The sequence below is a fragment of the Corythoichthys intestinalis genome, chromosome 8 (genome assembly GCF_030265065.1).
Source record: "Corythoichthys intestinalis isolate RoL2023-P3 chromosome 8, ASM3026506v1, whole genome shotgun sequence".
NCBI classification, from domain to species: Eukaryota; Metazoa; Chordata; class Actinopteri; order Syngnathiformes; family Syngnathidae; genus Corythoichthys; species Corythoichthys intestinalis.
Genome location: NC_080402.1, coordinates 4,890,338 through 4,914,438, shown reverse-complemented (window position 1 = coordinate 4,914,438; position 24,101 = coordinate 4,890,338). Strand labels below are relative to the sequence as shown.

Sequence of the window (24,101 nt, the reverse complement as noted above, 5' to 3'; positions counted from 1 at the left end):
GGTTCTTTATCCACCATCCGCACAATCTTTCGTTGAAATCTCTCGTCAATTTTTCTTTTCTGTCCACATCTAGGGAGGTTAGCCACAGTGCCATGGGCTTTACATTTATTGATGACACTGCGCACGATAGTCACAGAAACATTCAGGTCTTTGGAGATGGACTTGGAGCCTTGAGATTACCCATGGTTCCTTACATTTTTGCTTCTCAAGTCCTCAGACGGTTCTTTGGTCTTTTTTTTTTTTTTATCTCTATGCTCAATGTGGTACACACAAGGTCAGGTTGCGTCAACTTTAATCCATTTTAACTGGCTGCAAGTGTGATTTAGTTATTGCCACCACCTGTTATGTGCCACAGGTAAGTACCAGGAGCTGTTAATTACACAAATTAGAGAAGCATTTTTGGAGTTTTGTGTAAAATGATAACGATTTTTTCCCCCATTCTAATTTGTTTTTTCATTCCAAGCAAAATAAATTAAGATATTACTACCAAAGCATTTGTAATTGCAATCATTTTGTATGTGTATGCACTGTATGGTCATAATATTTGCATATACTGTACATACACATATTCATTCATCTCCTGAATTGCTAATCCATGTTTTCTTTCTATTCATATACGTAGTACTAGATTTCCATTTTTAAATGAGATGTATCTATTTTAGTTCTATTATTTATTATATACGTACTTATTCATATTTGGCCAAACTGATTTTTTTCTTTTTTAAGAAAAACTACTTGGCTTGTATAAATTACTTATGTACTTCAAGGGTATGCAATGACTTCAAAATGAAATCCCAATTTTTGTTTTTTTTTTTGCTAAAAAAATTTAAAGGTCCTAACATAACAGACTATAGTTTACTTCAAAGTTGTTGTTGGTTTTTTTTTTTTTTTTTTATTCAGACGCTGTCTTGCGTTGGCAAATCACAATTAGATAAAAGTTGCAAAACTGTTTTGCTGAGCAAAAGTGACACCTGACTAATGCCTGTTTTAGTCTTTATCCAACTTAAGAGCAGCCATTTCTTCCTCAGCATCATCCTCTTCTTCTTCTTCCTCGTCATCGTCATCCTCATCGTCCTCATAGTCGTCGTCATCGTCCTCATCGTCGTAGCTGCGTCCTCCGCCGCCGGACGCAACGTTCTTCCAATAGGAGTCGTATCCCGACGCTCCGTAGTCGTCGTCATCATCGTCAGCGCCTGCCTGGCGCCCGAATTTCAAGGTGCGAGCTGCGGCGGGTGAAAAAGCAAAAAAAATATATATATAATATTATAATATTGCTGAGGTGGTGCTTGATTCAGTTAAGGTAAATAAACCTATTTTCATTAATTGGACCAGGGGCCGCGTTAACCGAATATTTTCCGTCGTTGACCGGTTTTTTAAAACGGTGACGGAAAAAACTGAAGTCCGTCCGTCATTTTGACAGATTGCAATTCACACCCCAGACCACAGGGTGGCGAGTGAGCATATTAATTAGCTATTGTCTCTCTTAATGCATGACGTCGTTGGCTATTCTGTCAGAATATTGTAGCGTCACCGGGGTCTGGCGGTGGCACCGCGATTGACACATCAACGCGAGGTTCTTATTGGTGCACCCTGTGTGCCAGCTCGTCATCCAATTGGTGGACTAGATTGCCGCCTGTGTATAGACCCCAATCACATGACGTCACAACTCCGCCCCCCCAGACTGGAGCCGCTATATTGTGTCAGCTCGTCGTGTTTACACATTACCGCTACGCACATGCCTCCTATTACCGCGTGTTTTTCTGCTCGTTAACATTAATAATCAAAATGGTGAAGGCGTGTGTGGCGGTTGGTTGCAGTAACAGAGAAGATAGACGGAGAGACTTGAAGTTCTACCGTATTCTGAGAGACCCGAAGAGGAGAGCGAGATGGACTGCAGTAATTCGACAAGAAATTACCAAGAAAAAGCAGACCATGTCAAAAGCGTGGGAGCATTTCAAGCTGGACACCGAGGCGAACACAGTTTCATTTATTCACTGTAAAACAGCGCTTGCATAACACTACAGCACGTCTTCAATGCTGCAGCTCCACCGAAGGCACCCAGTTTAATCCGAGAGCAGAGGAGCGATACTCGGGACAAGGTGAAATTAAGTTAACGTAGCGCTAATAAATAAGATTAACATGACTGTACCTTGCTAACGTAACATTAGCCGTGCGGAGGGTGAAGTTTCTATTAATTATAGAGCTGAAACGAATACTCGAGTAACTCGAGTTTAAAAACTGATCCGAGTAATTTTATTCACCTCGAGGAATCGTTTAATTTTGCCAGCTCTAAGCATCAAGTTTTGCCTGGACTACTTTTAATGCGGGACAACGCGCGGATGTCACGTGCGTAGAGGCAATAAAAAATATAAAAAACCTTCCTGCAGCCGACAGCCGCTCCAAACTACGCCGACGTTGCTAAAAACTAGCCCGCATGATGTTACGGTGGTAGCAGGTAGCATCTGATGCGTCTCATAGATATTACATGTATGACAGAGTCAGCGGTGTTAGTAAACAGCCGCCATCTTAAAGCAGTACAATTCTCAGCGCTAATAAATAAGATTAAGTTACTGTCACTCGCTCACGTAATGTTAGCCCTGCGGAGGGCTAGGTTTCTATTAAGACCACTGTCGATGCGCGGCTAACGTGTCTTACATATAGGCTTTATTTAATCTGTGAAAACATAGCCCTGTAGAGTGATGAGGGTGTAAAATGAAAATATGATAAAGCTAACTGTCAATTTTAGCTCAGTAGTCATTGCTGGATAAAACACCAAGTAGCACTGGTCCCTAATGTGCTCCAATACAGCAGGTAACGTTGACAAAGAGTCACCCGCTTCGTTAGGTTGCAATTATTTCTTTTTTGCGAACTTGTGGAACGACAACAACAACAGGAAGGCACGTCTTTTGCTCTCCCGCACCTCCCTTACCCCCGCACGTCACGCGGTGCATTCAGGAACGCATGCTAATATCCCCGCCATATTATAACCTGTTATGTTACAATACATTTATTTTGAACACTGCAAAAACTCAAAATCTTATCAGGACTGACAATTTAGACTACCGTAATTTTCGGACAATAAGCCGCTACTTTTTTCCTTCATTTTGAATCTTAAGGCTTAGAATCCAGTGCGGGTTATTTGTTGATTTATTTGGGTTAATAGGTAATACTTTATTTGACAGCGGATCATAAGACTGTTATAAGACCATCATAATTATGACATGACACTAGGGCTGGGCGATATGGCCTTAAGTACGTATCACGAAAAATTGAGCAGATTTATCTCGATCACGATAAATGACGATAAATTCGCCCAAGCGGATTTATATAATTTGAATCAATGCATGGAATACAAATTAACAGTTTCTCGTTAAATTTATTTACCAGCTTTCAATTTAACAATTGCACATGCAGTCTAAACATTAAGTATTAAAAAAAATCTTGTAAACAATAAGAATTCTAGCGTGAACATTTATAACAGCTTGTATGACTCGAAAAATGTACAACATTATAAAAATCAACATGACGACTGTGCAAACATGTCATTCTAACACAAATGACTTGCAGCTTTAACAGTACCCTTCAGACAACTTATTGGTAATGGCTGCTGTGACGTAATTATTCACCACAAGTGTTTACGTCATAGTTTCAGGTTTTCTTTTTTTTCCGAAACATTTTTAATACATGCACCCCCGCACACAGACACAACCAGATTAAAGCTGTATTGCTCTGATGCCAATGAAACATTTAAGGTTTTATGATGGCACAATAAAGCAAACACATACAGGAAAATAGCTGTGGCCATTAAACTGTCATATTATATATAGGCTTCACTGTTGGATTATACTTTATGCTGAGTGCTTTACCATCATGAAAGGTTTCAGAGAAATCACACAGAGATGCCAAATAACGCGACATAATGATTGCTACATGAAGTCCGTGCCCAGTCCACTCATTAATTTCAGCCGTTTCGACAAGATTAGAGCCACTATCCGACTCCATCACGTTCATTTGTAGCCGCTGTTAGCCGCTAGTGTTAGCCTGTGGCTTGGCTACCAGAAGAAAGCACTGAAAGCATCCTCTCCTGATATCATGAGAACCAGGGAGGACAGCGGGTGAAAGCCCATCTGGAACCCGCCAAGAGTTTACTTAATGTCGGGTGAAAGTTTGGCGAAGCTAACTTAAGCCCGACTCCATCCCGTTTACTTGTAGCGTTAGCCGCTAGCGTTAGCCTACCGGGCTTACAGTGCTGCTCAAAAGTTTGTGAACCCCCTCAACATTTTGGAATTTTCTATTATTTCAACCTGATTTCCTAATCAATCAATTCAGTAGTTTTTTTTTGTTTTTTTAACAGTTGTGTTGTCGAGACTAAATTAAAAAGAGTTTTCATCAACTGATGTAGGTGCAAAATTGAACTGTTTGGTCACAACCAAAACCGCCATGTCTGGCGAAAAGTCAACACTGCATACCACCAAAAGAACCTTCTCCCAACAGTGAAGCATGGAGGTGGGAATGTCAAGATCTGGGCTTGCTTTTCATCCTCAGGACCTGGACAACTCCACATAGTCCAGGGAATCATGAATTCTGAGGAATATTGTCAAATCCTAGAACATAACCTGACGCCATCTGTTTTGAAGTTAAAGCTTGGCAGAAGGTGGATCATGCAACATGATAATGATCCAAAGCATTCCAGCAATACAACCAAGGAATGGCTGAAAAAGAAGAAGATTCGTGTTCTGGACTGGCCCAGTCAAAGTCCTGACCTAAATCCCATTGAAATGCTGTGGCGGGACCTGAAGCGAGCAGTTCATGCCAGACGCCCATCAAACCTCTCTCAACTGACTGCGTTCTGCAAGGAAGAATGGGCAAAAATCCCCCAAAGTAGATGTGAGAGGCTGATTAGTCACTACAGAAACCGTTTGGTTGAGGTAATCTCTGCAAAAGGAGGCGCAATATCCTATTAACTGAAGGGGTTCACATACTTTTGCACACATGATATCTGAGTTTTTCTTAAATCAACCACTTTTGTTAAATAAAGAATGACAATATAACTATTTCTTTTGTTTCAGTCCATTATTTGGAATGTCAGTATTGTGGATTTGGGTATAACTTAACATTTAATAAGGTTATTTTAGTTTTTTTTACAAAAAATCTGACCATCGCTGTGGGGTTCACAAACTTTCGAGCAGCACTGTATGTTTGTTTGGCTTCCCGAAAACCACGTGACTCCATACGTAAGCACACTGTCTGCTTTCTTAAAGGGGAATGAACATAGCCGAACAACACAGAGCCAAAGTGGGATGAAAAGACTATGTTTTCTTGTTTTATTAAACTACCGAATTTACCGACATGGTCAAAATTACGTCGGTCATCTTGAAGAATTTCGGTAATGGTAAATTTTCGGTTTACCGCCCTGCTCTACATGACACTATCATTGGCATTACTGAATGCTTATGTCATTAAGTGTCATTTGGCAAATTTAGTCACTAACTCCATTTAAGTCCAGCTTGGATCTTTTACATCCATTCAAAAGTGAGATAATTTGCCGGATAACACAAAATGACATCTGTCATAAGCATTCGTTCATGCTAATGACAGTATAATGTCATAATTATGATTGTCTAATGACAGTCTTAGGGCGCCACTGTCAAAGTGTTACCAATTACCATAACTAGCAATTAATGAAACAACTGGAACAGTAAGTGAAGAAATAATTATCACAGAACATGAATTCTGACTGTTATTTACATCTGTAGCGCTGAAATGCATGCTAGGAGGCATGTTCGACAACAACAGTGTTGACAGCAGGTGGCAGCAGAGGTTGACTGTCTCCCTAACGGAGCAGTGATGGCCAAATGAAGCTTCTTGAAGCAATGAATCCATGGTGGTTCATTTGGTCTTATGACAGTCGTATGATGCCGCTGTCAAATAAAGTGTTACCGTTTAATATCTGTTTGTGTAAATATCCCATAATACAGTGAGTACAGCTGCGGCTTATAGTCCAGTGCGTCTTATCTATGAACAAATGCCATTTTCGTACCAAATTTGGTGGATGGCAGCTTATAGTCAGGTGCGCCTTATAGTGGGAAAATTACTGTAACTTTAAATTTAACTAGAATTTAAAAATGTCTTGACACAAATTGAAATTCAATTGAAACACGTGGGGAAAAACACTTAACTTTAAAGTGATGTGTGTTATCAAGCGTAATGGCATTTTTAGGTAAGAAATATATTAGGGCTGTCAAAATTATCGCGTTAACGCGCGGTAATTAATTTTTTTGTATTAATCACGTTAAAATATTTGACGCAATTAACGCACATGTCCCGCTCAGACAGTATTCTGCCTTTTGGTAAGTTTTACAGCAAGGCTTTTTGTGCTGTCTAACAGCGAACTCTTGTGGTCGCTTTGCGACATGGTTTATTGTTGTCTTGCCAGTTCAATATGGCTGCACGACGTCTCGGGCTGACGCCTACGTTGTAATGTTGTGCTTATATGATCCTTGGACAAGATTTGTCTGTAAGTATGATTGTTGTAAAGAATGTACATATTATGTTAGTAAACGAAATGTTATATTTTTTGTATGAGACGCTTTTTGTTTATGCTTAGTGAACCTGTATAGCGTGCTAAGCTAACGTTGTTGCTAATGCAATGCTTGTGTACTTTTTTTTTGTAGTTTTACGACGGTCTAAAGAGGACAATGGTTTGAGGCCATTTTATTAATAAATCAGATGAAGAAGGAATAAGTCTGATTATTAAGGCGTCGTTCACTAGCTGTCTAGCTTTGGAAAAAGTAGACGCTTCGGAGTGAGGACAGCAGATTTAAATGACAGTACAGTGAAATGCCCACTACACTCCTTATGTACCGTATGTTGAATGTATATATCCATCTTGTGTCTTATCTTTCCATTCCAACAATTTATTTTACAGAATATATATATCATTTACAGAAAAATATGGCATATTTTATAAATGGTTTGAATTGCGATTAATTGCGATTAATAACGATTAATTAATTTTTAAGCTGTAATTAACTCGATTAAAAATTATAATCGTTTGACAGCCCTAAAATATATTTTATAAGATCTAAAAGTTTTGGGAGTGAAAGCAGTGAATTGATCTTTTTTTTTTTATTCTAGTCACATTTGAGAGGCAATTGTTGGCTGTTTTCAACAATGTACATCGAAAATAAAGACATTGATTGACTGAAAATGGTTCAATATTAGATGAAGTGTCTTGTTTTCTCATGTATATTTATGATTGCTCTTTACCTAAAAAAATATATGTTTTATTCGATTACTCGATTAATCGATAGGATTTTCAGTCAATTACTCGATTACTAAAATATTCGATAGCTGCAGCCCTAATTAATTATGACTACTGTCATAATACGTGGCTATCGTGTCTTTCATACAGGCTTCATTTAATCTATAAAAACACAGCGCTGTAGAGTGATGAGGGTGTAAAATAAATACATAATAATGCTAATTGTGAATTTAAGCTCAGAAGTAATTGATGGATAAAACACCAAGTGGCACTGGTGCCTAATGTGCTCCAATACAGCAGGTATCATACATTTATTTTGAACACTATAAAAACTCAAAATCCAGGAGTTAAAATTTAGACTACCATAATTTTCGGACTATAACAACTACTTTTTTCCCTTGTTTTGAATCCTGCGGCTTATAGTCCAGTGCTGCTTATTTGTTGATTTATTCGGGTTAATAGGCAACACTTTGACAGTGGCGTCATGAAACTGTCATAAGACTGGCAATTATGACATGACACTATCATGGGCATTAACAAATGCTGATGTCAGATGTCATTATGTGTCATCCAGAAAATTATGTCTCCAACTCCATTAATGTCTAGCTTGGATGTTTTACATCCATTCAAAGGTGAGTTCATTTGCTGGATGACACAAAATGTCATCTGTTCTAAGCATTCATTAATGCTCATGGCAGTGTCATGTCATAATTATGACAGTCTTTTGGCAGTCTTATGGTGCCACTGTCAAATAAAGTGTTACCAAATACCATAACTAGCAATTAATGAAACAACTTGAGCAGTAACTGAAGAAATAATTAGCACAGAACATTTGATTGTTATTTACATCCGAAGTGTTGCAATGCATGTTAGGAGGCATGTTGGATGACAACAGTGTTGACAGCAGGTGGCAGCAGAGATTGACTGCCTACCCAAAGGGAGCAGTGATGGCCAAATTGAAGCTTTTTGAAGCAATAAAGTAGTGCTGCAACAATTAATTAACTCGAGTATTTGTTTAGAAAAAAAATAAATAAATAAATTTTGTTGCTTCGAGTATTCATTTAAAGTGGCGTTGTAATTGTTTATTTTGAAAGTGTTTGCATTTAGTTTTATTGATTAGGGTGGATTCACTGCCCTCTGGTCTGCCTGTTTTCACATGGCTGAATCCAACTGCTCCCTGTTAAGACCAACATAAGTTTCTGTTTGAGATAATGCTTTTAATGCATTAATAATTTAGTTTATAAGTATATTTAGCCATTTTTTGTGGGAATATGTGTCATACCATTAGTTTAGAGTATTGTTTAAAAAAAAAAAAAAAAAAATGCTTTTTATAGCATTTAAGCTAGCGGACTTGTTCTTTGTAAGTTGGCTAATTGTTTTGTTGTACTTACATCCTCATTTTTTTAAAAAAACATACCGTTTGAGGCTCAGCTCAGGTATTTTAATTTTTCATGTTCCTTATCGAATTACTCGATTATTCGAACTAACTAGTCGATCGATTAACCGACTACTAAAATATTCGATAGCTTCAGGCCTACAATCAAGCTGTGCAGCCAATTGGTTCAAAGCTTCATGGTGGTTCATTTGGTCTTGTGACAGTCTTGTAAAGCGCTTTGAGCGCCTTGAAAGGTGGAAAAGCGCTATATAAGTATGACACCATTTACCATTTACCATTTATGATGCCACTGTAAAATTAAGTGTTGCCGGTTAACATCTTTTAGTGTAAATATCCAATAATGAAATGAGGACAGCTGCGGCTTATAGTCCAGTGCGGCTTATCGATGAACAAATGCAGTTTTTGTGTCAAATTTGGTGGGTGGGAGCTAACAATCAGGTGCGCCTTATAGTGCGAATATGACGGTAACTTGTACATCTAAAATAAAGACACTGATTGTCTAAAAAACGTTTCAATATTAGGTGAAATGTGTTCTTTTCTCCTGTATATTAATAATTGGTCTTTACCTGAAAAAAAAATGGTTTATCCAATTACTCTATTAACCGATGGAATTTTCAGTCGAATACTCGATTACTAAACTATTCGATAACTGCAGCCCTACTTCTAATATACAAAAAAACTATGACAAGACAGAGTTCAACAACAACTGTAACCGTCACTAATGCTTGCCAAAATGAATCACCAGCATGCTGTTTGCCCGGCTGATCTGCGTCAATCTCGTGATTGCCCTCCAGCGCCCCCCGCTGCCGGGTTTCCGTCATTACGACCGAGGACTTTAACCCTTGAACACATTTGCTCGCTTGAGAAGGCAATTCGGGGACTCACTGGACATGCTGAGATCTTTGGTCTCTTGGGTTTCGTGGCCACATTTTGGACACGGCGGTGCTTTTCCCTTCTCCTGCTTGAACACTTTACTCTTGGCGTGGTCGTCGCAATAGCAGGACTGCGAGGGGATATCGGCGTCAGTAATAGCGACAGGATCAGGAAATTTGCATCCCCACCTTACAGCGTAGACACGAGTGTTGGCCCAGTCTGTTGCAGGAAACGCCTATCACAAAAAAAAAAAAAAAAACAATAGAAACTTTCTCAATATGAATTACCACCGCAACCCGGTGACTCACATTTGTATGTCTCAGCTTGAAGGACTTGGCAGCTGGCCTGGTGCTCGAATTGATCGTCCTCGCACAAGAAGTTGCGACAGAAGGAGCAGCGGAAAATACGCCCGCCTGTTGAAGGAATTGACAAATGCCAAAACACAACAAAAACATGGGAACCGCTGGGTAGCTCACGATACGATTTGCGATACAAGGCTCACGATAACGATCTCACGTTATGGAAATCATAAAATCATTCTATATTCTGCAAAAAACAAACTACCAGCCCTCCCGGTTCATATGGATTGGACGTCTACTAGTGACAAACTCATTTAAATTCACAGCAGAAGGATGAAACAAACCAAATGATTGGATGTAGAGATGTCCCGATCCGATATTTGGACCGGATCGAACGCCGATATGGGCAATAAAATGCGCATCGGATCGGCCGACACGGAAAAATTCCGATCCAGACTTCCAATCCAGTTTTTTTTTTTTTTTTTTTTTTTTTAAATCCGGTCCGGGTTTTCCAACGCACAGATTTACATAATCCAATCCAGTTTTTGCTTCGGTTTCCTTAAAATCCGGTCCCCATTTTACGGCACACGTTCAACACACTACATACCGTCTCCCAATTTACCGAGAGACTTTATGAGTAATGTCAGCTATGTGGGATCATTTCACCTTAAATGACGACAAAGACGAGGCAGAGTGCAACATATGCCACAATAAAGTCAAGCGTGGTGGTAAAGCTGTAAGAAGTTTTAATTAGGGCTGTCAAAATTATCGCGTTAAAGCGCGGTAATTAATTTTTTTTAATTAATCACATTAAAATATTTGACGCAATTAACGCACATGTCCCGCTCAGACAGTATTCTGCCTTTTGGTAAGTTTTACAGCAAGGTTTTTTGTGCTGTCTAACAGCGAACTCTTGTGGTCGCTTTGCGACATGGTTTATTGCCTTCTTGCCAGTTCAATATGGCTGCACGACGTCTCGGGCTGACGCCTACGTTGTAATGTTGTGCTTATATGATCCTTGGACAAGATTTGTCCGTAAGTATGGTTGTTGTAAAGAATGTACATATTATGTTAGTAAGCGAAATGTTCTATTTTTTGTATGAGACGCTTTTTGTTTATGTTTAGTGAACCTGTATAGCGTGTTAAGCTAACGTTGTTGCTAATGCAATGCTTGTGTACTTTTTTTTGTAGTTTCACTACGGTCTAAAGAGGACAGTGGTTTGAGGCCATTTTATTAATAAATCAGATGAAAAAGGAAGAAGTCTGATTATTAAGGCGTTGTTCACTAGCTGTCTAGCTTTGGGAAAAGTAGACGCTTCGGAGTGAGGACAGCAGATTTAAATGACAGTACAGTGAAATGCCCACTACAGTCCTTATGTACCGTATGTTGAATGTATATATCCATCTTGTGTCTTATCTTTCCATTCCAACAAATTATTTTACAGAATATATATATAATTTACAGAAAAATATGGCATATTTTATAGATGGTTTGAATTGCGATTAATTGCGATTAATTAATTTTTAAGCTGTAATTAACTCGATTAAAAATTTTAATCGTTTGACAGCCCTAGTTTTAATACAACCAACCTAATCAAGCATTTAGCGAAATACCACCATAAAGGTGTATGTTAAGAAAACCGAAGACAAAAAGAAAGGTCCTACGCAACTAACACTGGCAGAAACTTTTGCTATGCGTGACAAACTCTGGCACTCGACAGTCCCAAACCCCAGTGAATAACAAGAGTCATTGCCGAAGAATTCATTCTGGATGACGAGCCATTATCTTTCGTGAGTAAAGACGCACCATCCAACACTTAGAACCACGGTACAACATGCCCAGCCGTCATTACATCCTTGAGCGATTCAGCCGTGGATGATTCGAGAACGATTCACAAACATCCAAATTCCGATTATTGAAATATGTCAAGTAAAGCGGAACTAATACACAGCGCGGTCTTCGGGTCGCAATGAGAAACGGAACGCATTGCTTCCCGAGAGTAAACATCATGCGTGTCATAGACCCGGGTAATGCTAATGCTCAACATAAAATCTTATAGAAAAATAACATTGTAATTGTGTTTATAATTGTATTTAATACCCGACTATCCTTGCAAACTTGTTCTTACTAGGTCTGCTATTCACCCAGCTGATGAGGTATCCACTGCCTTTAGCAGCCTCATCCAACTCCTTTTTTTATCCCTCAATCTCCCTTCCCTACGACGCATGTCTATGTAATGAAATATAAATATTTAAAAAAACAAAAAAACAGACTCCCCGGTGGCTTTTAGTTTTAAAGCTTTCTTAATTTCTTTCTCTCTCAATAACGATGGAGGTAGATTTGTGTTTTTATTATTCAATCAAAAAACAATGTTACTTCTATCAAAAACAAAGTTGCTTCAATCAAAATACAGTATATACTTTTAATCCCCAAAAAGTCACTTCAATAAAAAAAATTGTTTTTGATTGCAAAAATAAATTTGAGACAAAAAAAGCATTTGAAAACTATTTTTCTTGATTGAAACAAATTTTTCCATTGAAATAATGTTGTTTTGCGTTTGGGCCACATTTTGGCTAGGACATTCGTGTCTTATTCAATCAAATAAGTTGCTTCAAACAAAAAAATATATATAAAAAGAAAAACTTTGCACATGTGTCAATCACCGTTTACCAAAGCCTGAGAGGGTTTGAGTAGACTCACTATGAAGCATTTAATAAAGCCAAACATTTTCTTACTACTTTATTCTTGTTTAAAAATAATTCGGTGGGGCAGTAACATGTTTAAAACTTATCATAATTCTTACATTTTGAAGTGCTTGAAAACCATTTATAAATGATACTTTGGTGAAAAAAGTGAAAAAACGTCATATATATATATATATATGTATCTTTTTTCCAATGTAAAATCTTTATAAATGCATTAAACACGCACAAAAAATGGGGGGGCGCAGCGCTACTTCGCAGTTTTCACTTATTGCGGCGGGTTCTGGTCCCCATTAACCGCGAAAAACAAGGGATCCCTGTATTTCTGAAAAGCTTTAAGAAGCAGGACTCATTCAGACCACTCGTCGGGCCGGTGTTGTGCCGACACCGGCCGTCAGCTCAAATCCAAGCCGAAAATAACGCGTCTCCGGCGGACGACGGGAGCGATGTGAGGCGCCCCCTCCATCCGAGAGCATGCCGCTTAATTTGACACAACAGTGTGTTTCTTCGTTTATATTACCGCTAAATACACAAGCTTGCGCCAATTTAACGGGAGCTATTTTTTTTCATGGGAGATTTGGCTAGCTCTGGCAGTGTTCAACGCAAGCTGCAACGAATGGCAGTAACTTTTTTATATCGCAAAATGTGAAAACGATTGAAACCATTACTCACCAAATTCAATCTGCTGGCATATACAAGCAAGTGTGTATGCTGCGCTCTGGTCTGCCCCGGTGTGGATAAGACCTGCTTTTTGTTTTCGTAGCTTTGCAATGCAACCAAAGGCTCTCCGAGCACTCCATGTACAGTAAGGAGTGCGCGCGTTTGGAATAATGGAACGCAGCTTGGGCCGATGATTGGTTCTCGTCAGCGAAGCATCTAGAATGATTAGCTGACTGTGTTCTTAAGTGCTCAGTTTACGTACTAAGTTAATCACATGATGATAATAATAATAATTAAATAAAACCTCCCCACCCCCCCCCTCCCAAAAAGAATTTCTCCTCGGATCTACGCAATTCACGTAGGTTGCCCTTTTTTGACTTCAAAACGGCTAATTTCGCCGAAAGGTGAGAGATTTTCATGCCTGCATACAGTATACATTTTTAATTTTATTTAGAAGTGTTTTACTTTTTTATAGCAATTATTTTGTTCTTACTCTAATATTGAGCAACTTGAGCTGTGGCTGTGGGTATAGTCTCGGTTCTATTTATTTTAATTTTATATAAAATATTTGTTATTTTATGTTAATTTATTTATTTTCACATTATATTCATGTTCCAATTTGCAAATATGTTTTGAAAAAAAATCCTGCTCAATGGAAAAAAAAATTTTTTTTCTTTTTTTTAAAACCCATACATCTCAAAATTTTGGATCTATAATTGCAATACCGTGATACCGTGAAACCGCAGTATTTTTGCTCACGGTTATCGTACCGTCAAAATCTCATACCGGCACATGCCTATATATATAGAACTAGATGCAAAATGACAGACTCGACTGAGTTAGCAACATTGAAGTATTGAAAACTAGTTTCGTTAGTAAACAGCCGCCATCTTAAAGCAGGACACTCCCCTAGTAGGCTGTTGTGAACCTTCCAAGCGAACCTAATTAACTTTTTATCTAAAATACTCCTAAACCTGCAAAATCTTGACTTGAATCTATCTTCAAAACAGTTTTAAAACTTTGTCGAAAGTAGACAGAAAGGAAATTATAAAATACCGGGAGCATTTTAACAACTTTAACAGTTGATTCGCAAGATTAAATGAATGTAATTTAAAGCTGCTGATACAGAATGGGGACTTGAGCATTTTATTTACTGTTTTAAAATGTTAACTTAATACTGAAATAGTCGTTTATTTAAACCTGAGAGGCTTTTTATGCAATTAATGTAAATAATGCACGAAACATTAAAAGCATCTAATAGCTTGGGGGGTTTGTGGGATTTTCCCCTGAGGTTATTTGTGTATTTTGCTTTTTTTAAGACAGTTTACAATATTATTTGCACGTTTTACTGACTGACTATGCCATTTATGTTTGTTATTTATAATGTTTTGTGTTTGTCACTGAATAAACAGGTCAGTTTCTTGTTACCAACCATTGTGTGTTATTCAAACTCACCTAATTCAGCTGGCTAGTTGTTATCAAGAGTACTAAAACCCTTTTCAACATCAGTCTGACAACTAAGTAAGGAGGCTAAATAACTTTAAACTTTAATACATGCTCAGATAGGCCGGTATCGGCCAGTATCGGATCGGAAGTGCAAAAACGTGGATCGGGACATCCCTAATTGGATGCTTGTCTTCGTCAGAGGCACTGAAAGAATTAATAATGCATTTATTTGATTTCGGCTGATCAGTTAGAAAAATGGGGCGGTTCTCACCGTGGTCCCACACGCTGCGTTCACACTCGATGCAGTCGGCTTCCGTCAGAGGACACACGCAGGCGTGAGTGCTCAAGCATTTCCGGCTGTGGCACACCCACGCTTCACAGAAGTCGCACACTGCACCCTAGTGGCCATAACGGTTACAGCATCACACGGTTACAGCATCACAAAATGAGTCCCAAGTACTTACTACAGCAGGGGTCCCCAAACTACGGCACGTGGGCCGGATAGGGCCCGCCCCCACATTTGGTTCGGCCCCCAGAACATTTTTTTTTTTTCTCAGTAGTGTTATTTATTACCTGGCTTTTTTCTGTGAAGAACCCAGAGAGGGTTATTTGGTTATTATCTATTTAATTATATTTTATATTATATTATATTATAATTAGGGCTGTCAAAATTATCGTGTTAACAGGCGGTAATTAAATTTTTTTTTTTAATTACATTAAAATATTTGACGCAATTCACGCATCAATGCCCGCTCAAACAGATTAAAATGACAGCAAAGTGAAATGTGTACTTGTTGTGTTTTTTGGGGTTTTATCACCCTCTGCTGGCGCTTGGGTGCGACTGTTTTTATAGGCTTCAGCACCCATGAGCATTGTGTAAGTAATTATTGACATCAACAATGGCGGGCTACTAGAGTTTTGATTGAAAATTTTACAAATTTTATTATAACGAAAACATTAAGAGGGGTTTTAATATAAAATTTCTATAACTTGTACTAACAATTATCTTTTAAGAACTACAAGTCTTTCTATCCATGGATCGTTTTAACAGAATGTTAATAATGGTAATGCCATCTTGTTGATTTATTGTTATAATAAACAAATACAGTACTTATGTATCGTATGTTGAATGTATATATCCATCTTGTGTCTTATCTTTCCATTCCAACAATAATTTACAGAAAAATACGGCATATTTTAGACATGGTTTGAATTGCGATTAATTGCGAGTAATTATGATTAATTAATTTTTAAGCTGTAATTAACTCGATTAAAAATTTTAATCGTTTGACACCCCTAGTTTTAATATAAAATTTCTATAACTTGTTCTAACATTTATCTTTTAAGAACTACAAGTCTTTCTTTCAATGGATCGCTTTAACAGAATGTTGATAATGTTAATGCCATCTTGTTGATTTATTGTTATAATAAACAAATACAGTACTTATGTACCGTATTTTGAATTTATACATTAGTCTTGTCTTATCTTTCCATTCCAACAATAATTTACAGAAAAATATGGCATATTTTATAGATGGTTTGAATTGCGATTAATTACAATTAATTAATTTTTAAGCTGTAATTAACTCGATAAAAAAATTTTAATGGTTTGACACCCTAATTATATTATATTATTATTTCATTTACTTTTGTAAAGGGTTATTTGATTGTGGCTTTCTGAAAAACAATAAATTTTTACATTTAGGCACTCCTGCAATCGTCACACTTTTTCTGATACAAACTGACCCGGCCCCTCATCAGAGAAGGGAAAAGTTATGTGGCCCTCATAGGAAAAAGTTTGGGGACCCCTGCACTACAGGCACACTTGGGGGTCCCCATCAAAAATGGTTTGTGCTACATTTGTGCTGTAAAAATTTACGTTCGTGCTGCCATTGTTTTATTGATATTTCACTCCACATTTTATTTCTTTTTTTTTTTTCCACAATTCTTTCATAGGTCAATCTGAGGTCAACCAGCCCTCCCTTTGGACCTAAACCGGCCGAAAATGGTGATCGTTTGAGCTTCGTTTGTGCTGTAAAAAAGTTTAATTTGTGCTGCCACGGTTTTATAGATATTACTTTTTTTTTTACTGATGGTGTTACCTCAACATACACCGAGGAGCAAAAGTGTTTGCCCCCCTTGTGATTTTGCAAGTTCGCCCACTTAGAAAATATAGGGAGAAGTCTGACATTTCAATCATAGATGCACTTCCACTTATAGAGACAATCTAAAAAAAATCTGGAACTCGCATTGCATGATTTTTCAATTATTTATTTGTTAATTTACGGGGGTTCATAAGTATTTGTACCTCTGAGAATCAGCAATAATTATGACACTCAAACAGTTGCACTTAAAAAAAAAAAGTCCACTTTTACCCCACCCACCACCCGTTTGAGCTCATTATTGTCACCGGTGCATCCCACAGTCAGTCATAATCCAACTGCTACCATGGCAAGACCAGAGAGCTTTTGAAAGTCACCAGAGAAAAAAAATGTTGAGCTCCACAAAGTGGAAAAGGCTATGGGACAACTGGAAAGCAGCTTGGTGAGAATAAATCAACAGTTGCAGAAATTGTTAGAAAATGGAAAACGCTAAATATGACAGATAATCGACCTCGGACTGGGGCTCCATGTAAAATCTCTCTTCGTGGGGTATCTCTCATGATGAGAAAAGTGAGGGCTCAGCCTAGAACTACACAGCAGGAGCTGGTCAATGACCTGAAGAGAGCTGAATGCAGTTTCAAAGGCTACTGTCAGTAGAACACTACGGTGCAATGGTTTAAAATCATGCATTGCTCAGAAGGTTGAAGCCAGTACATGTGAAGACCCATCTGAAGTTTGGCAGGGATCATCTGAATGATGCAGAGGGGACATGGGAGAAAGTCATGAGGTCAGAAGAGACCAAAGTAAACTTTTTGGTGCAAACTTTACTCATCGTGTGTGGAGGAAAAAGGAGGAGAACAATCCCAAGAACACTAGGGACTGAACAACTGTACTGTACAAAGCAGAGGATGAGTGGTGAAATGTATAGTCAGAGACTTGAAGTTAGTTGCGCCACCTCTGGCTTTTATGACAGTGTGCAGTCTCCAAGGCATGGATTTGATGAGTGACAAACAGTATTCTTCATCAATTTGGTGCCAACTCTCTTTGATTGCAGTTGCCAGATCATCCTTGCAGGTCCGAGCCTTGCTGTGGACCATTTCTTTCAATTTCCACCACAGGTTTTCAGTAGGGTTGAGATCTGGGCTATTTGCAGGCCATGCATTGACTGGATGAGTCTTACTCCAAGGAATGTTTTAACAGTTTTAGCTCTGTGGCATGATGCATTGTCATCTTGGAAAATGACAAACATATTTTCAATTGAATGGTAAATGGCGTTATACTTGTATAGCTCTTTTCCACCTACACTACATCGCTATCCACCTACGACTCTAACACTGAGCCACGTCACCCCCCCAATTGAAGGGATAAGAAAGCTGTCTAAAATTTCAATGTAAAGGTTGTGTATTTATTGACAATTTAACAACAGTCATCTCCCCAGTGCCTTTGCCTGACATGCAGCCCCATATCATCAAGGACTGAGGGAATTTTAATTTCTTCAGGCAGTCATTTTTGTAAATCTCACTGGAACGGCACCAAACAAAAGTTCCCGCATCATCACCTTGTCCAATGCAGATTCTTGACTAATCACAGAAAATAACCTTCATCCAGTCCTTCACAGTCCACGATTGCCTCTCCTTAGCCCATTGCAGTCTTGTTCTTTTCTGTTTAGGTGTCAATGAAGGTTTCATTTTAGCTTTCCTGTATGAAAATCCCATTTCCTTTAGGCGATTTTGCAGGTCTGTCACATACCTTGACTCCAGCTTCCTCCCATTTCTTCATTTTTCTTGTTGTACATCTTCTGTTTTCAAGACATATGGCCCAAACAGGAGAGTTTCCACAGACTTTAAAACCTGCAGTAATAAAACCTCTCCTAAAAAAAACCTAATCTGGATGCCTCAACCATTAGTAATTACAAGCCAATATCAAATCTGACATTCCTAGAGAAAATTATCGAAATGGTTGTGTTCGAACAGATCCAGACTTTTATGATGCAAAACAATCTTTTTAACTCATTTCATTCTGGATTTCGGCCACAACACAGCACCGAGACCGTGCTTATCAAAGTCCTAAATGATATTCGTCGGAATACCGATGCAGGCAAATCATCTGTTCTGCTACTATTGGACCTCAGCGCCGCATTCGACACGGTTGATCACAACATACTACTCAGCAGATTGGAACAGTGGGTAGGGCTTACTGACACTATTCTTCGGTGGTTGACATCCTATTTACATGATAGGGATTTCTTTGTGTCAATCGGAAACCATCAGTCAGAACGAACCAAATTCACGTGTGGAGTCCCTCAAGGGTCAATTCTTGGACCACTCTTATTTAACATCGACAGTATATGCTTCCCTTAGCTCAGATTATGGAACAGTATGAAATCTCCTATCACACCTATACAGACGACACACAACTGTACATTTCTGTGTCCCCACATGATTATAGTTCCTTAGTCACCCTGAGTAAATGCATTCATCAAATCAATGAATGGATGTGCCAGAATTTTCTCCAGTTAAATGTGGAGAAGACAGAATTGATCATTTTTGGGCCAAAAAAGGAAAGGTCAAAGATAAGCAGGCACCTTAGCACAATGTCACTAACAGCTTACAAATCAAGTCAGAAACCTTGGCATAATTATTGACTCAGACCTAAAATTTGATAGCCATCTAAAGTCCGTCACTAAATCTGCTTATTACCACCTAAAAAAGAGAGCCAGAATTAAGGGGCTTCTGACTCAACAAGACATGGAAAAACTTATGCATGCATTCATTTTCAGCAGATTGGACTATTACAACGGTATATTTAGGGGTCTTGATGAAAAAAATCAGTCAAGAAGCTGCAGCTAGTACAGAATGCTGCAGCCAGAGTCCTCACAAATACAAGGAAGTTGGACCACATTACACCGGTTATGAAATCGCTACACTGGCTTCCAGTGAGTCAAAGGATAGACTATAAAATACTACTGCTCGTCTACAAAACACTTAATGGCCTTGGACCAAAATACATGCTTGATTTGTTAGATTCCTATGAGACATCTAGACCCCTAAGGTCGTCTGGAACCGGTCTCCTGCATGTTCCAAGAACAAGAACCAAGCAGGGTGAGGCAGCATTTAGCTATTATGCGTCTCACCTCTGGAACAAGTTACCTGAACGTCTGAAGTATGCTCAAACTGTTAGCTCCTTTAAATCAGGGCTAAAAGCGCTTTTGTTTAGCACTGCATATCCATAACTGTCTATACATTTAAATCTACTTGCTTTCTATTCCTCTTGTGCCTATCTCCATTGCTGATTTCAATTATTATTAGTAGTTGTAGTTTTGTTATGTTTTTATTTTTATTCTATTTGTGATTAAATGTGAATTTTATGTATCATTTTATTTCCTATTTTGACTGTCTTGGTTTTTACGTTGTATTGATTTAAATGTGATTTTTATGATCTTCATGTGATGTAAAGCACTTTGAATTGCCTTGAGTTGAATTGTGCTATACAAATAAATTTGCCTTGCCTTGCCTAGTTGTTTGTCATGACATCTGGATGTCTTCCTCGGTCTACCAGTACACTTAACATTAACAACCTTGCCATGCTGTTTGTACTTGGTCCATATTTTTGATACAGCTGACTGTGAACAACCCACATCTTTGGCAACCATACGTGTAGCGGTACATTCTTCAAGAAGTTTGATAATCCTCTCCTTGGTCTCAAGCGACATCTCTCTTGTTGGAGCCATGATTCTTGTGAATCCACTTGGTCCAGCAGCCCTCCAAGGTGTGATAACTGTAGGGCTGCAGCTATCGAATATTTTAGTAATCGAGTCATCGACTGAAAATTCTATCGATTAATCGAGTAATCGGATAAAACAAATATATTTTTAGGTGAAGAGCAAGTATAGATATACATGAGAAAACAAGACATTTTATCATTTTCAGTCAATCAATGTCTTTATTTTTGATGAATATTGTTGAAAACAGCCAACAATTGCATCTCAGATGTAACTAGAATAAAAAAAAAAGACTAATTCACTGCTTTCACTCAAAAAACCTTTAGATCTTATTTTTAAAAAGTAAATATATATATATACACACACACCTAAAAATGCCTTTACGCTTGATAACACACGTCACTTAAAAGTTAGGATCCCCCCACCCCCTATTTGTGTCAAGCCATTTTTAAGTTCTAGTAAAGTTTTAAATTAGTCTAAACTGTAAGTCCTGATAGGATTTTGAGTTTTTGCAGTGTTCAAAATAAATGTATGATACAGGCTGTATTGGAGCACATTAGGGACTAGGGCTACTTGGTGTTTTATCCAGCAATGACTACTGAGCTAAAATTGATAGTTAGCATTACTGAGTTTTTATTTGACACCCTCATCACTCCACAACGCTGTTATGTTAAAGCCTGTGTGTAAGACACGTTAGCCACGCATCGAAAGTGGTCTTAATTAATAGAAACCTAGCCCTCCGCAGGGCTAACGTTACATGAGCTAGTAGTGACGGTAACGTTAATCTTATATATTAGCGCTTAGCGCTCTTTATTAGCGCTTAGCGCTCTACTGCTTTAAGATGGCGGCTGTTTGCTAACGCTGGCAAGACGCGGCCTAGTCTGTCATTTCGCATCTAGTTCAACATACATGTGATCTCTATGAGACGCATCTGACGCTACCTGTTAACAACGTAGCATCTTGCGGGCTAGTATTTAGCAACGTCGGCGTCGTTTGTGGCGGCTGTCGGCTGCAGTAAGTTTTTTTTTCTTTCCCTTCTTCCTCTCCGCACATGACAGCGCGTTGTCCCGCATTAAAGGTAGTCCGAGCAAAACGTGATGCTTAGAGCTGTCAAAATAAACGATTACTCGAGGTGAATAAAATTACTCAGATCAGTTTTTAAACTCGAGTTACTCGAGTTGCTCGAGTATTCGTTTCAGCTCTAGATAACTGCACTGTTTTTAACCGCTGACTAACGAGCAGGTCTAATCTGAGGCAAGGGCCCAATTAAGGAAAGGAAATTGACTGGGTGTGTCTGTATTTTCTACTCAAAATGGAGTGATTCCATATATTTTTCTTCAGAATGGAGGGATTCTACATTTCTCTGCACTTGCTCTATAAAAGTAACATTTACTGACCACCACAATGTTTTTTATTCATTTATTTTGGTGTTTTTGAACACCAAGGAGTTGCACTTTTGAACTGATTCATTATTTTTTTCAAGCTTTTTGTCCAAGTTTGTTCTACATAATAAAATATCTGAGTAAGTGCTCGTCCGAGACTGATGAATCCATACTTTTTGCTAGGGGTTGTAGAATATCTTCAAAACCGTTTCAGCAAAAAAAACAACAAAAACAAAAAACAAAAAAAATAACAATATGAAGCGCAAACGATTGACACCATTTTTAGCCGGTTTAGATCAAAATGGAGGTCTGATTGACCAGTTAAAGAATTGTAAGTATCTCAAAAACCATAGCAGCAAAACCTAAAATTTTTTACAACACAAAATGACACAAATATAGCACAAACAATTGACATAATTGTCTATAAATTTCTGCTTGATAGGGGGGAAGGTAACTTACCACCATGCCCATCCCAGTGCTGTAGATCCCAGGGTGTTTAATGACGCAGTCTGAAGTTTTCATACACTTAGTTTTGCCTTGTGAAAAAAGTAACAACACCCCTTTAAAATGTGACCGGAGACTGAATTTCACCCAGATTTTTGCCGTGCTTCACTCACCGCATTGTGCACAAACAGGGAGTTTCTGCAGAGCGTTGCAAAAGTAGCAGAAGGCTCTGTTCTTCTGTTTTCTAGGAGGACAAAATAATGTCAGTTCTCGTAAGATTCGAACTGGATTGAACTGAATTGCTCACCTCTGACATTTATCACAGTCCTTCAAAGCAGAAACAAACAAGGCATTAGTCGTTTAGAGTATTGGGAGTGTCACATTAAGTTAAATAGAGAAGTGGCATCTCACCATGTTGGCATTGCAAGGGTGTTTGGCCAAGTCTACCTGGTCCCGGTTGGCTCGGCTCTGTTTTTCTCGTTCTTTTCGATTTTCAGCCTTTTTGCGGGCACCTGTCTTCTTTTTGGGCATTTTGGCACTCAAAAACAAACTAACCTGGACAACAAATGTACTTTAAACATTCAACGGTCGCGGTTTTAGTCAATTAGCCACATATGATGGCACTAAATAACTCGTATTTATTTAAATATTTGTCAAATATTTAACAAACCACGTCAGATATATCTAAAGTCGACAGTCTAGCGCGTTTGCTAGCTTCGTTGCTATCAACGTGTTGAGAAGTTACACGCCTAAGTAAGATCAATTTACTTTATTTTACAACTTTCTTCGTCAACGCTACGTTGTCATTTAGTTATTTTAATATTTTTGGGGTTTATATGCAATGTCATGATACATGAAAAGAACAAATGTTGTTTGTTTTACCGAAAAAGGTTGAGAAACCCAACTGGTCCGTCCCGAAAATCTAATCGGGCAGGAACTAACATCGTTACTTTGTTTGTTCCTGCTCCCGTGCAGGAGCACAAATGTCTTTTAAAAACTTCAAATAAAAGCAATTACATTGACGGTCATTTTAATAGTATGCAAAATTGTTATAATTTGTAAAACTTAATACGAAAGCGCCTTTACAAATGAAAAATAAAGAAATTTGGTAGAAAGGCAACACTGACTTGTGTCGCGGCAAAAATTACGTCACATCCGCCTTTTCGCAAAAAAATAAAATAAATAAAAACACAAGAAGGACAACGTTCTTTTTAATGTTAACTTACTCATTTTGTTATCAAAATTCAAACTTCGCAAACGTAAATTTAGCAAACTATTGCCCTAATTTTTTTTCACTTTCATAACGAGAATTTCCTTCATAAGTCTAAAAAATTAATGAATCTGAAAGCGGAAAAAACGCACTATGTCTGTAAAAAAATAATTGTTTTTAAATGAACACATTGTGAACGGTTTTCTTCTTTTGGGATATATTGTTTTGAATATTTGTACTCCCTGGCAAATTTCTGTTTTGTTATACAGTATACTGTATATATTTTGCTTGTAGTTGGCTGTTCACTCATGTGAAAAAATATATATAATCCTCAATTAGAAACCTATTTTTGCATGTTTTCCAGTCAGAAATAGATTACACACTAAAATCAATAAGAAAAATTAGCAATAAAAATAGTAAACTGGTGACAATATTTTTTCCCCTGAAGCCTCTGGTTAAAAATGTCCATATCATTTTTACATGTTAAACTGTATTTAATATTGTTTTGATTACTGTTATTTTGTAATTATAATGTAACCAATATTAAATACATTTGTATACATCTGTCATTTATTTGTCAATTGTTTTGAAGATGTTTGTA

At 38.0% G+C, this 24,101-nt stretch overlaps 1 protein-coding gene across 1 annotated transcript; it reads right to left on the bottom strand.

The window, feature by feature from the left end:
• Positions 1-843: 843 nt before the first annotated feature.
• Positions 844-23,347, bottom strand: znf330 (zinc finger protein 330). The gene is made up of 10 exons (XM_057844466.1): positions 23,173-23,347; positions 22,702-22,845; positions 22,598-22,617; positions 22,464-22,534; positions 22,306-22,382; positions 14,913-15,039; positions 9,842-9,946; positions 9,722-9,768; positions 9,546-9,663; positions 844-1,223 (listed from the first exon to the last, which is right to left on the bottom strand). The coding sequence occupies exons 2-10, from the start codon at positions 22,819-22,821 to the stop codon at positions 988-990; spliced, it is 921 nt and encodes a 306-aa protein (XP_057700449.1). The 5' UTR covers positions 22,822-22,845; positions 23,173-23,347; the 3' UTR covers positions 844-987.
• Between the last annotated feature and the right edge of the window lie 754 nt (positions 23,348-24,101).

Bases quoted from the DNA above. Each gene is read 5' to 3' on its own strand.
- znf330 (XM_057844466.1), bottom strand. From the start codon at position 22,821: ATGCCCAAAAAGAAGACAGGTGCCCGCAAAAAGGCTGAAAATCGAAAA. The intron at 22,383-22,463 runs GTGAGTGAAGCA...TTTTTTCACAAG, and splicing joins CCCTGTTTGTGCACAATGCG to GCAAAACTAAGTGTATGAAA. The intron at 1,224-9,545 runs GTGAGTCCCCGA...CACCCGCCGCAG, and splicing joins CAAAGATCTCAGCATGTCCA to CTCGCACCTTGAAATTCGGG.